The following is a 14,142-nucleotide window of genomic DNA, read 5'->3' as shown; positions in this document are numbered from 1 at the left end:
CGGGGAATGGTAGTAGATTGGAAACGTATACACATGTACCGATGTATCATCATCATCATCATCATCATCATCATCATCATCATCATCATCATCATCCTCAGTTGTATAATAAATATACCATGCCATTCACTAGTGACAACCATGTGGGTTATCTGATACATTCTGGTTCTCACCCATATTGGACTTCCGCGTACATACATACCGGCAAGTAAGAGTGAAGCAGCTTATTTTTTGTCGAATCTAGGTAACGAGTTCGTGTTATACAATTCATTATAATAATATTGTATGCGTGTGCTTATTTATTCATTTTTTGTCTTGTATGTTGTAAAATACTGATGACACCGAACATACAAGTATACAGATATAAAAATACGAATACGTTAACAATGGTACCAATGATATCTGTTAAACCACGTGACTACAATGTTTACTACGGCCATACGTGGAGAGAAATTATATAATTCTACGGCAGGAGTACAGAACGATGAAGTCGTATTTACTTTTAGCTGTTTTGATTCTGGTATCAAAGTACGATGAAGCGTGTTGTGACAATCACCACCACCACCACGACGACGATGACGACAACATAGAGAAATTGAAGAGAAGTTTAACAAGCGAGATTGTAGGGCTTTTAAATGGCACTTACTTCAATTTGAATGAGAAGGTATGTCAGTTACAAAGACGAGTCGACAAGATCGAAGGAACCACAAACTCCGACAATCAGTGTGAATGTAACCAAACGGAAATTGACGATTTTAGGCGATCTGTGTCTGACGAACTTAAGACGTTCTCCAAAATCCTGTCTGGGTTTGAAAATGGAATGCGGCTTTTGAAAGATGAGCAGGCGGACTTACGTAAGCTACTAGAAGGAGAGGACAGCGACGGTAAGATGATGATAATTGTATTAAGTGATACTAAACGAGACAAATTTATTCACATAAATGGTGGTAGACCGTCGTGTGTAGTGGGTTTATATGTTAGGATAAACATTTGTCAAAGGACGTGGATTGAGTACTATAAATATTCAAAATGTCGAATATTACCCAAGCGTCTTTAAACAGCTCTGACCGTAAAACCCCAATACTCCTATTCGTTTAACTGATCTCTTGGACCCGATCTTTATACTTATATCTAACCTCGGAGTCTTCGGACCACTTTTACTCATCCCTGTCCATTAAGTGTTAATGTTTTGTTTTTCTCTCACTATTCGTCGAACAGGTGTCACTATAAGCAAATTTTACCTGTAAGACACATCTCGCGTTCACCATCAGAGTACCTGTACAGTCATTTGATGCACAATGTATATATTTAACACTGTTTTGATAACTTGGCAGACGACACGCCTGGTTATAAGCATCAACGATTTAGTGTTAAAAAAACTGGAACCTAACTGTTCTTATCATCCGAATCTGAGATTTCGAAATCACATAGTTGACCTTTTTCCTACGCCATGGCGTGTTCTCAATTCAAATCTGGCTTGAACCCAAGTTCTTTATGTTTTTGACAGAAATACTTTCCAGATGTGTGGTTGCTAATGGCTCTTGTTGACAAAATTCATTACCATTTTATACAACTGAACTCTCCTAGTAGTCTTCACTTTTTCGCACTCGTACTGCTGACGATATAAAAAACAATCGGGGATGGTGATTGGTGAACTATTTATACCTACATGATTGCATTCACTCTGGTGCCACCTACAATAGGATAGAGACACTGCCTAATGTGGTGAATGTGTCACCATAGTATTTCTGATCCATGTTGTCACACATTTCATTCACAAGTAATGATGATGCCATATACTTGGTACACAACTACGTGTAATATTACGTCAAATAAATATCTTTCTTAAAAATATGTGAAAGAAAAATGTATCTAATTGTCAGACATCATGATTGATATTTTCCGTGTTTTTAACAAACACTAGTGAGGAAATTCGATCTTGTTTTCTTTGCATAATTATATATCAAAATGGAAAATATTGTACCCTAAATACAGTATATACTATATACAAAACATATGCAGCAATTTCGACTCCTTAATACCTGACAGATTTCTCTGTATCTTTACTGTTTTTTATGAATCTAAAGAGACATTCCAAAGACTGAATTATAACATTATCAAAAATGTATTTGATGATCTCATAGATAACGTAATGTTTTCGAAGCATTTTATTATATGAAACTGAAAACAATATATTTACATTTAGTTTAATGAGTGCTAGACAGATAATCAAAAGTGGCTAAGCTATTTTGATTTTAAATTTAACAGGTATGATGAAACACAGTGTACCTAATATGGACTTTCATTCTGTTTAAAGCAAGTACCACAACCACGCCGCCACCAGTTGTCTGTGACAGTGACTGGATAACGTCTCCGGAAAAGTGTTATTATGTCTCCTCATCTTCCGAGAAAACGGAATGGGCAACAGCAATGGTGAGTTATATAAATGTGGCTTATTTCCATTACAAAATATTAAACATTCTCTAAACATTGTAGTATGGACACATTCATACTTCAGTTAATAATTTCCCCGGTGTTTACAGAATATATTTCCATGTTTCGATATCTGCTTGAGATCTGAGTGAAGTGTACATGTTGTCGTCTGCCACAATTTTCTTTAACTTTCCATTACACAAAAATGAAAATCTCCACCAAGACCAAGATAATCCTATAAGCGATTTTAATACAAAAACTGCTTCTTGACTAAGTTCGTGATGCTATGGATACTTAGGCCATTGAAAAAGATCACAAAATACACTCCCTGACCATTCATATACGGCTGCCGCCCAGTGAAACGACAGACGATCGAAAATCTCAGTGTAGACGTTATTCTTCCGCGTAGCTGCCAGAGAATTATTTTATTAAATCCAAAATTAATCGACAAAATCAATTATTACAATTTTATTTTTTTAATCTGCCTTTTTAGTGGGGGTGATGAAAAGAGTTGCTCTTGAGACAATCCAACATTCAAACGTCATCGAATTTGTCATTTCATCGACAAAAGCAATATTCGATACTGTCCTACAGGGTTTCATGCTGTATTAGCATATTACAGATGAAGTCGAACTAACGTTATTGTGACAGTTGAATGTAATCTTACGTTGTCCTTATTTGATCATCCGATGTGCGAGGTCAGTTTATACTTAATCCTATATATATTTAGTTGCTAATGTTTTTTCGGTTCTTTATCATATATCAATATAAACGTATAGCATATATCGTATGATTAGCCTATATTCATAGCTTATAACATATTGAAGAATATCACTTAAAATGTCACCAATCACCCAATTCTAAATGCTCATGTTCTTTTGAGGATAAGATTAATCAGATTGTAAACTGTTCAGAAATGCATTATTCGTGTTTTAAATTAAGTTACGAATCTCCATATGAAAGGAATCGGTGAAATATGCATTCATAACCAGAACATGTCATTTTTGTCACGTACATACTGTTTAAAGTAATTCTCACTTCAGGCCCGGTGCAGAAACATGGGAGCTAATCTTGTTGAGATCCAAACCAACACAGAAGCTAAGTTCATAATGAGCAACCTGCCGAGTCGTGTTGGTAATTTCACTTATATCACAATATTTCCTGTTAGGAAGGGCGATATAAGAGTAATGATCACTTTTCCGGGTAGATGTTTAGACAAAAAATGTCGTTGACAGCATGATCAAATGATATCAATCTGTTTTAACTCGACAACATTTGAAGTTTTTGTGCTCCACATACATCATCATCATCATCATCATCATCATCATCATCATCATCAGTCTTTATTCCTCAATGTTGAGAGTGTATAAAAACAAATGATTCAGAATAAGAAAAGTGAAAAGCCTTATAATTGTTCTTTGTAGATAAAGGTTACATTTCCGAAATGATAATCATGAGCTGATACACGCGTCTTTATATTTTTATTTTCATAAACTTCTCCATTGGCTATTTTCAGGAAACACTGACATTATATACACCGGACGTAAAAAAAATTTGGCGAACAACTGGGTTTTTCTTAGCAACAACCAGATAGTAGATACGAACGTGAGGACCTGGGCAAGTGGTCAACCAGACGGCGGGACCCAACGGTGTGGTTGTACCCGACAGTCAGACAACTTTCTGATGTTGGACTGTTTCTGTACTGGATTCAACCTATTCTATATCTGTGAAATTAGGCGTTAGTAGCTACTGTCCACGAGTACGTCGCATAGTGCAGAAATGGATGTAATAATTTCTTTAAGAAATCTTAGTCTGATCTTAGGTGAAAGTTACTACACCAATGTGATGATTTTCACTGTCATAATAAAAATCTGATTTGCAATGCTTGAAAATGTTATCATTTCAATATATGTATAGATCTGTGCTTTTTGAGTGTTTACATTTTTAAGTGATAATCAATGTTAATATGTATTACAATCATTCAGATTGCCAATTGATTATAAGAGCACGGACCACCCTTGTAAGAGGAGGTTTTAGCAGCTAGAAATCGGTGGGATAATTTGAACCTTTGGGAGTCGGAGGTGGTGGTCGATTTCCTCGGTAAATGTGACAGTTCAGACATTAACATCTCAAGTGTTTTCGTCTTAACTGCTCACCAGCCCAATGTTGTACGTTTGCAAATCGGGGGTGTTGATATCGACAGGTATGGTACTGACCCAAACCAGGTAGCGAGAAGTATCTTATCGGTAGTACAGTGGATGGTGTTTGGGTTTGGAGTCCGCCATGTTTGTGTTATGCAACTGTTGTTTCGTCGGAGCACGAGGAACTTTTCGGTCGCAGTTTATAATGACAATGTAAATCAAGTGAACTAGCTATTGAAATCTGTGTTAGCGGATAAGTCGGATATGCATTACCACAAACATAGGGGATTAAAGAACAGTAGCGAGGATATTTTCCTACCAGATGGGGTCCATCTGAACAGGTTCGGTATCCCTTGGTATTATCGCAGTGTGCGGGGTGCAGCCATCAAGTCGTACCGAACAATCCAGGGTCGAATTACACAGTAAGTAGGGCTTATTTGGACGGTTGTCTCGTCTGTTTCTTACATAGTCTATGTTTCATGTGTTTTTAAGTATTTTCGGCGACCGCGGACGTAACGGTGATCATGACAGATACCTATTTTGTGGGAATCAGTTTGTAGTCAAAGGGGCATAACTCTTATCGGCTAATTGTTTACCCTGTGGTTTCATTTGATTTTTTAGCTGTATGTTGTACTATCAAATAGTCATAATTACTTTCGCTCCGTTAACTAGTGAATGGCGTGGATCCAGCATTTCAATTCAATAATGAGTCATGTTTTAATATTTCTGTTCTTATCTTGGATAACAAATTGTTATTTATGTTTTTGGTTGATCACCAATATCATAAACAGATCTTTTGGGCCCAGGAAACACATTTCTCGCATATAAGGACTGGGTAAATCTCCATCAGTATCGTTTTATCTGTTTCCCATAATTTTGACATGGTTTTTCTGCTTTGCATACTTTTGACATAAGCGGGACTGCATAGATCCCATTGTTTTGTCTTGCATACCATGATATGATATTCATATAACACCTGCTCAGTAGGCCTTTCTTGTCACATTTTGGCTGTAAAAATTACACAACCAACATCTGTTTGATATGAAATGTACAAATCACTTCTTGGCTATGCTTTTCATCGGGGATGCATTTTTCCTATATAGCTTTATGGGCATATATGCAGGTCCATCAGTCATGTGAAAGGTTTTTGTTATATCTACATGTTTCTAAGCTTTTTCTTTTTCCTTCTTTGCGGTGTCGGGGCTAGATTCAGCTTACGCAACCACTAGTCTCAGCATTCGTGACTGAACTGCTTGCCCAAATGAGACGGGAGCACCTGGTGGTCCCACAAGCTTCAGTTCCTGCAGCAACCCCAACCCAAACTGTCATTCAGGTTAAGCCAGAGTTGGCAGGACCGTTAATGAAATATGCGAATATTATTCAGTAACTGACATAAAGGGCGGGAGACCAGGCAGCCTTCTTTCATGATACCAAATTCCGTATGTGGCGTGAAAAAGATCCGATTCACCTGCCTTATGATCAGGCTAATGCTGAACTGTACCTGGTGGCTGTGACCCATAATTTTTTTTGTACAGCCTAATGGGAAATCAGGTTCTTACCAAGTTTTCTGTAATACCTTAAAGAATGTTCTAATTGTAGCAGGGTATCAATCTGATGCGTTTATGAGTCACAGCTTTAGAATTGGTGTAGCAAGTTGGGCTGCCAGCCATTGTGTATCGGAAGCTGATATACAAGCTATGGACAGGTGGCATTCCAATGTATTCAAGCAGTAAATACGTTTTCCAGTCCTAGAGATCTTAAGGCTATTCGTTATAGGATGGCTTTAGATACAGGCCATTCTTGCCACCATAGGTACCTTACTGTTGTTTACAGGGGTTTTCTATCCAAAATATGTGTTTTCATAGAGTTTGTCCATTTTGAACATTGTAACACAGTTTTTGTTGTTTGCATTAACAAGTGCTGCATTAGGTGCATGGCATCCCTGCAACTCTTATTTTTATGTTTTACAATGTTCTACTCCAGATCTTGTACATATTTCAATCATTGCTGGTGTTGTATTACACTTACATTTTGTACTTATCATTAAGTTTAACACACAGTTTAATTTTCTTCCATGACTGTACCATATACATTGGAAGCATTTTTTTTCATTCAACCAGGTACATTATATATTTTTGTTACTATTAATTATAAAATGTTTTGAGCTGGTGTACCTGTTAAGGATCCTTCATTCACCTTTTCGGTGACACTTCAGAACCTGTGATATACGATACAATTACCACTACCATTGGTGCATCCTTGAGGATAGCCAAACGTGTACTGACTATGCCGTTTCATCAAAGTATGTTGGTCCTTACTGCTGGACATGACTTGTGTTACATAATTTTGATATACTGAAATGATTTGTTCTTTTCTTCTGAGCCAATTGTCTGTTCCTGACATTCGTGCCAAACAAAGCATTGGACATCCTAATACCTTTGTATGTTCACCAGTGACCTTATGTGAGTGGGGGCTCGAAATTTGAGAAATTGAAAGATAGTTTTAACTGAAAGCTCTGATAAAGTTCTGGAGTAGAATATTGCTCACTAAATAGCATACTGTACAAGTTTATTTGGAATCATCAAAGTGGAACAAATTAAAAGGGGATACATATTGGTTTGCTAGAAAATGGAGGCCTTAAAATGACACATATCATTTCTTTTATCAAATATTTAAAATTGAAATGGTTAAAGAGGTGACTTGAAAATGAAGTTACACTTCAGTTCAAGAAATCTTAACAATGGATCCAAACATTGATGTTCGACTGAAATCAGAACGTTTTGATGAATTTTGAAAATCTATTGGAAGCTCTCACTATCCCCTTTTCAATAAATAAGAAAACTATGGAATTTATATTAGAATTGATATTGAAGATTTTCCGTTTATTAAGCAGTGTAAAACCAGATGTGTACACAAGTCACTCAATGTTACAGTTCTTGTTAATTTGATTCAAGCTTACCACAGGGTCCAGGAATATATCGTTTATGGTAATAGGGAACAATATCTTAAAAACATAACTTCAGAACGGAAAACAATAGTTGAAATTAGTTGTACGTTATCTTGCCCAATGCATAATTTGTAGCAATGACATCAGCAGACGTAGACAGTGTAAGTCAGAATTGTGTATGCTAATTCACTTTGACATTTATTTACGAGAGTACCAGAAAACTTTTTTGACTCCCAAGATCACACACTGGTTATAACTCAAATGTAGCTGTTTGATCTCTTCCTCTGTTTCTCTCTTCCTCTCTAAAAAATAGTTCTTTTTTCTTATTTTTTTAGCTATTTTTTTTCTTTACTACATGTATGTCAGTGTGTTGCATGCGTATGTTTGGTTAATGTAGGCTATATGTTTGAGTAAATATGTGTGGTATAGGTTGTGAACATATGTAGAAGTGAGGATGTGTGTATAGGGGTATTTGTGTGAATAAACATTGCGTATATATATGCATCATTTTATATGTATGAACTTGATGACAATGATGATGATGATGATGATGATGATGATGATGATGATGCAAGTAGGAATTATAATGGTGTGAATGGTGTGAAAGACACATTTGTCTTGAATATTTATATTTTTATTGAAAAATCTTTGAAAATAAATGAATAATAATAATAAAAAACATAAAATTTTCACGTTTTGTATTGGTGTGTTTCCGATTTGTATATCTGTTGTTTTTTTTTTCTCAAAAATTACTTCCAGAACAGAATAATTATGTGATAGATACAATTGACAAAAAATCAAAACGAGATTTTATAATTAAATAGCTTTTAAATGCATCTTCATACATTGATATAATGAGTTAGGATCTGCTTGAAAACCTGAAACATTTTGCGATTCGGCGTCAAGTTGTATTTCCTTTAAGTAAGTCAAACCTTAACATGTGTTCTAGATTGTGAAAATGCCTAGACTTGATGAATAGTTACATATTATATATATCTGCCAGGCTGTATAGCCTGTTGTTTACTGGAAAATCACCGTCCCGCCACCATTGGTACTTAAATGTCAAGATGTATGCAGAGACAGTCATGGTTTCTATGTACAATTTTGTATAGGGCTGGCATTTCGTTGGTGTGTAATGGAAAATCAATTAACTAATAGTATGAATGAAAGTTAGCATTGATTTTAAGATTTGTATATTTACTATATTAGAAACATTCGTCAGCTTAAACCAATGATTCCAACATTTGGTTAGAATTGTACACCATGCCTTCAATGTTACTGTCCTGCCAGTGTGGTATTTTCATGTGTGACCACCTACAAGACGTGATACAAGCAGTACAAATCATTGTTACAAAGGCTCAAACTGTTATCACTTCAATAGTTCAATAAAAAATACACATACGTAATACATACATAATATTAAAAAAAATCGAAAACAAGGAGGAGATAGGGGTTGGAGGCACGTATTTTAAAAATAGCACTTTGCTTCTTACCTTTATCCTCAAGTCGATTTTCTAAAGTGACGCTATCGATGGTAACGTGATATGATATCCATCCGCGGATGGAGAAGTTTAGATACGAAAGGAAAGTTAGAAAAGTTATGAAGCACCTCCGCCATCCGAATATAATGCACAATAAATAAATCGAACTCACATCAAAAATGTATTTAAATTAACATCGTATTTAGTTATTATTTATGATAAACAATTCCCATGTACATCAGCATTTGATATAATAGAGAACATCAAACATTGTGAAAGATAACCAGTAAAACGGAAGTGTGAAATGATACTGGCCGTTTATAACAGAAAACGACATCAAATAAAAACATGTATACAAGACCATGTTACATCACACTGGAACTGAGTTACATGTATGCATAGATAATTACACAAACTAACTCATTATGTGAAGAAGGGGGGCAAAAGCGCCAAACTCAATGCAGTCAACACCGATAACATAAGGTCACCGGTGAACATACAAAGGTATAAGGATGTGGACATATATCAAAATAAAAACAAATGCCAAACAAAATTGAGCGTAAAAAGTCATGATATTGTATGATATGAGGTAGAGGAAAGCAAGCCTTACTAAGACATCTTTGGTCATAGTGAAGAATACTATTATGCAGAAATGGTATGGCAAACCATGAATATATTGGCACAAATACGAGAAAAGTCACCCCGTTAATGCTTTGTTTGTTACGAATGTCAAGAACAGACCGATGGCTCGGAAGAAAAGAACAAACCATTTCAGTATATCAAAAGTAAGGTACCCATGGTGGCAAGAATGGCCTGCATCTAAAGCCATCCTATAACCAATAGCCTTTAGATCTCTAGGACTGGAAAACGCATTTACTGCTTGAATACATTGGAATGCCACCTGTACATAGCTTGTAAATCAACTTCCGACACACAATGGCTGGCAGCCCAACTTGCTACACCAATTCTAAAGCTGTGACTCCTAAACGCATCCGATTGATACCCTGCTACGATTAGAACATTCTTTAAGGTATTACAGAAAACTTGGTAAGAAACTGTTTTCCCATTAGAAATGTCCGACAAAAGATTTTGGGTCACAGCCTCCACGGGAGAGATATGCATTAGCCTGATCATAAGGCAGGTGAAACGATGAAGTCGTATTTACTTTTAGCTGTTTTGATTCTTGTATCAAAGTACGATAGAGCATGTTGTAACCACGACCACGACGACGACGATGACGACAACATAGAGAAATTTGAGGAGAGAAGTTTAACAAGCGAGATTGTAGGGCTTTTAAATGGCACTTACTTCAATTTGAATGAGAAGGTATGTCAGTTACAAAGACGAGTCGACGCGATCGAAGGAACCACAAACTCCGACAATCAGTGTGAATGTAACCAAACGGAAATTGACGATTTTAGGCGATCTGTGTCTGACGAACTGAGGACGTTCTCCAAAATCCTGTCTGGGTTTGAAAATGAAATGCGGCTTTTGAAAAATGAGCAGGCGGAATTACGTGAGATACTAGGAGGAGATGACAGCGACGGTAAGATGATGATAATTGTATTAAGTGATACTAAACGAGACAAATTTATTCACATAAATGGTGATAGACCGTCGTGTGTAGTGGGTTTATATGTTAGGATAAACATCTGTCAAAGGACGTGGATTTAGTACTATAAATATTCAAAATATCGAATATTACCCAAGCATCTTTACACAGCTCTGACCGTAAAACCCCAATACTCCTATTCGTTTAACTAGTCTCTTGGACCCGATCTTTATACTTGTTATATCTAACCTCGGAGTCCTCGGACCACTATTACTCATCCCTGTCCATTTATTGTTCAGTGTTTTGTTTTTCTCTCACTATTCGTAGAACAGGTGTCAATATCAGCAAATTCTACCTGTAAGACACATCTCGCGTTCACCATCAGAGTACCTGTACAGTCATTTGATGCACAATGTATATATCCAATACTATTTTAATAAGTTGGAGATGACATGCCTGGTTAAGCGGTTAAAAAACTGAAATCTAACTGTTCTTATCATCCGAATATGATATTTTGAAATCACATAGTTGACCTTTTTCCTACGTCATAGCGTGTTCTCAATTCAAATCTGGCTTTAATCTAAATTCTTTATGTTTTTGACAGAAATAGGTTCCAGATGTATGGTTCCTAATGGCTCTTGTAAACAGAATTCATTACCATCTTATGCAACTAAACTCTCCTAGTAGTCTTCGCTTTTTCGCACTCGTACTGCTGACGATATAAAACAATCGGGGATGGTGATTGGTGAACTGCTTATACCTACATGATGGCATTCACTCTGGTGCCACTTATAATAGGATAGAGACAATACCAAATGGGGCGAATGTGTCACCATAGGATTTCTTATCCATGTTTTCACACATTTCATTCACATGTAATGATGATGCCATATACTTGGTACACAACTACATGTTATATTTACATCAAATAAATATCTATCCTACAAATATGTTAAAGAATAATGTATCTTATTGTCAGACATCATGATTGATATTTTCCATGGTTTTAACAAAAAATAGTGAGGAAATTCGATCTTGTTTTCTTTGCATAATTATATATCAAAATGGAAAATATTGTACCCAGAATACCGTATATACTATATACAGAATATATGCAACAATTTTGACTCCTTGATACCTGACCGTTTTCTCTGTATCTTTACTGTTTTCATAAATCTAAAGAGACATTCTAAAGACTGAATTATAACATTATCAAAAATGTATTTGATTATGTAATAGATTACGAAATGTTTTCGAAGCATTTTATGATATGAAACTGAAAACAATATATTTACATTTAGTTTACTGAGTGCTAGACAGATAAACAAAAGTAGTTAAGCTATATTGATTTTAACTTTAACAGGTATAATGAAACACAGTGTAAATAATATGGACTTTCATTCTGTTTAAAGCAAGTACCACAACCACGACGCCGACTCCCGTTCCACCAGTGGTCTGTGACAGTGACTGGATAACGTCCCCGGAAAAGTGTTATTATGTCTCCTCAACTTCCCAGAAAACGGAATGGGCAACAGCAATTGTGAGTTATACAAATGAGGCCTATTTCCATTACAAAAATATCTAAAATCCTCTAATCATTGTAGTATGGACACATTCATAGTTCAGTTCATAATTTTCCCGTTGTTTACAGAATACATTTCCAGTTTTAATTTTAATACAAAACTGCTTCTTGACTAAGTTCGTGATTCCATGGATACTTAGGCCATTGAGAAAGATCACAAAACACACTCCCTGACCATTCATATACGGCTGCCGCCCAGTGAAACGACAGACGATCGTAGATCTCAGTGGAGACGTTATTCTTCCGCTGCCAGAGAATTTTTTATCAAATCCAAAATTAATCGACAAAATCAATTATTACAATTTTATTTTATTGATATTTGTTTTAGTTTCAATTTCCTGGGGTGATGGAAAGAGTTGCTCTTGAGACAATCCTGCATTCACAGTTCATTGAATTTGTCTAAAGAGCAATTCATTTCATCTCCCCATTAAATCGACAAAAGCAATGTTCGATGCTGTCCTACAGGGTTTCATGTTGTATTAGCATATTACAGATGAAGTCGAACTAACGTTATTGTGACAGTTGAATGTAATCTTACGTTGTCCTTATTTGATCATCCGATGTGCGAAGTCAACTTATATTTAATCCTATATATATCTAGTTGCTAATGTATTCCAGTTCTTTATCATATATCAATATAAACGTATAGTATATATCGTATGATTAGCCTATATTGAAAGCTTATACTATATTAAAGAATATCACTTAAAATGTCACCAATCACCCAACTCTAAATGTTCATGTTCTTTTGAGGATAAGATTAATCGGATTGTAAACTATTCAGAAATGCATTATTCGTGTTTTAAATTAAGTTACGAATCTCCATAAGAAAGGAATGAGTAAAATATGCATTCGTAACCAGATCATGTTATTTTTGTCACGTACATTCTGTTTAAAGTAATTCTCACTTCAGACCCGGTGCAGAAACATGGGAGCTAATCTTGTTGAGATCCAAACCAACACAGAAGCTAAGTTCATAATGAGCAACCTGCCGAGTCGTGTTGGTAAGTATCACTTACATCACAATGTTTCCTGTTAGGAAAGGACGATATAAGAATAATGATCACTTTTCCAGGCTGATGTTTAGACAAAAAAGAGTCGTTGACGGCATGATCAATTGATATAGATCTGTTTTAACTCGACAACATTTAAAGTTTTTGTGCTTCATATCCATATGCAGTTGGGTAATTTTATCATCATCATCAGTCTTTATTCCTCACTGTTGAGGGTGTATAAAAACAAATGATTCAGAATAAGAAAAGTGAAAAGCCTTATAATTGTTCTTTGTAGATAAAGGTTACATTTCCAAAATGATAATGATGAGCTGATACATGCTTCTTTATATTTTTATTTTCAAAAACTTCTCCATTGGCTATTTTCAGGATACAATGACATTATATACACCGGACGTAAAAGAAATGAGGCGAACAACTGGGTTTTTGTTAGCAACGACCAGGGAATCAATACTTCCGTGAGGACATGGGCATATGATGAACCAGACGGCGGGAACCAACGGTGTGGTTGTACCCGCCAGTCAGACAGCTTTCTGATGTTGGATTGTTTGTGTACTGGATTTAACCTATTCTATATCTGTGAAATTAGGCGTTAGTATATACGGTCCAAAAGTATGTCACATAGTGCAGAATTGGATGTAATAATTTCTTTTAGAAATCTTAGTCTGATCTTAGGTGAAAGTTACTACACCAATGTGATGATTTTCACTGTCATAATAAAATCTGATTTGCAATGCTTGAAAATGTTATCATTTCAATATTCCTGTATAGATCTGTGCTTTTTGAGTGTTTACATGTTTTAAGTGATAATCAATGCTAATATGTATTACAATCATTCAGATTGCCAGTTAATTATAAGGGTAGGGACCACCCAGCCCGATGTTATACTTTTGCACATCGGTGGTAATGATATCGACAGTTGTGGTACTGATCCTAACCAGGTAGCGAAAAGTATCTTATCGGTAGCACAGTGGATGGTGTTTGGGTTTGGAG

General features: G+C 35.8%; 1 protein-coding gene across 1 annotated transcript; it reads left to right on the top strand.

Annotated features, from left to right (window-relative positions):
- The first annotated feature begins 484 nt into the window (after positions 1-484).
- On the top strand, positions 485-13,818 carry LOC132561480 (uncharacterized). The gene is given in 7 exon segments (XM_060226188.1): positions 485-884; positions 2,318-2,433; positions 3,477-3,567; positions 3,950-4,204; positions 11,967-12,094; positions 13,050-13,140; positions 13,519-13,818. Coding segments are annotated over 7 exon segments (1,308 nt in total). The 3' UTR covers positions 13,746-13,818.
- Positions 13,819-14,142: the final 324 nt, after the last annotated feature.

This window comes from Ylistrum balloti, unplaced genomic scaffold, assembly GCF_031769215.1.
Source record: "Ylistrum balloti isolate Yb309-2 unplaced genomic scaffold, AGI_CSIRO_Ybal_v1 Utg371212, whole genome shotgun sequence".
NCBI lineage: Eukaryota > Metazoa > Mollusca > Bivalvia > Pectinida > Pectinidae > Ylistrum > Ylistrum balloti.
The sequence above is the reverse complement of the archived record's forward strand: the minus strand, read 5'-3'. Positions and strand labels throughout refer to the sequence as shown.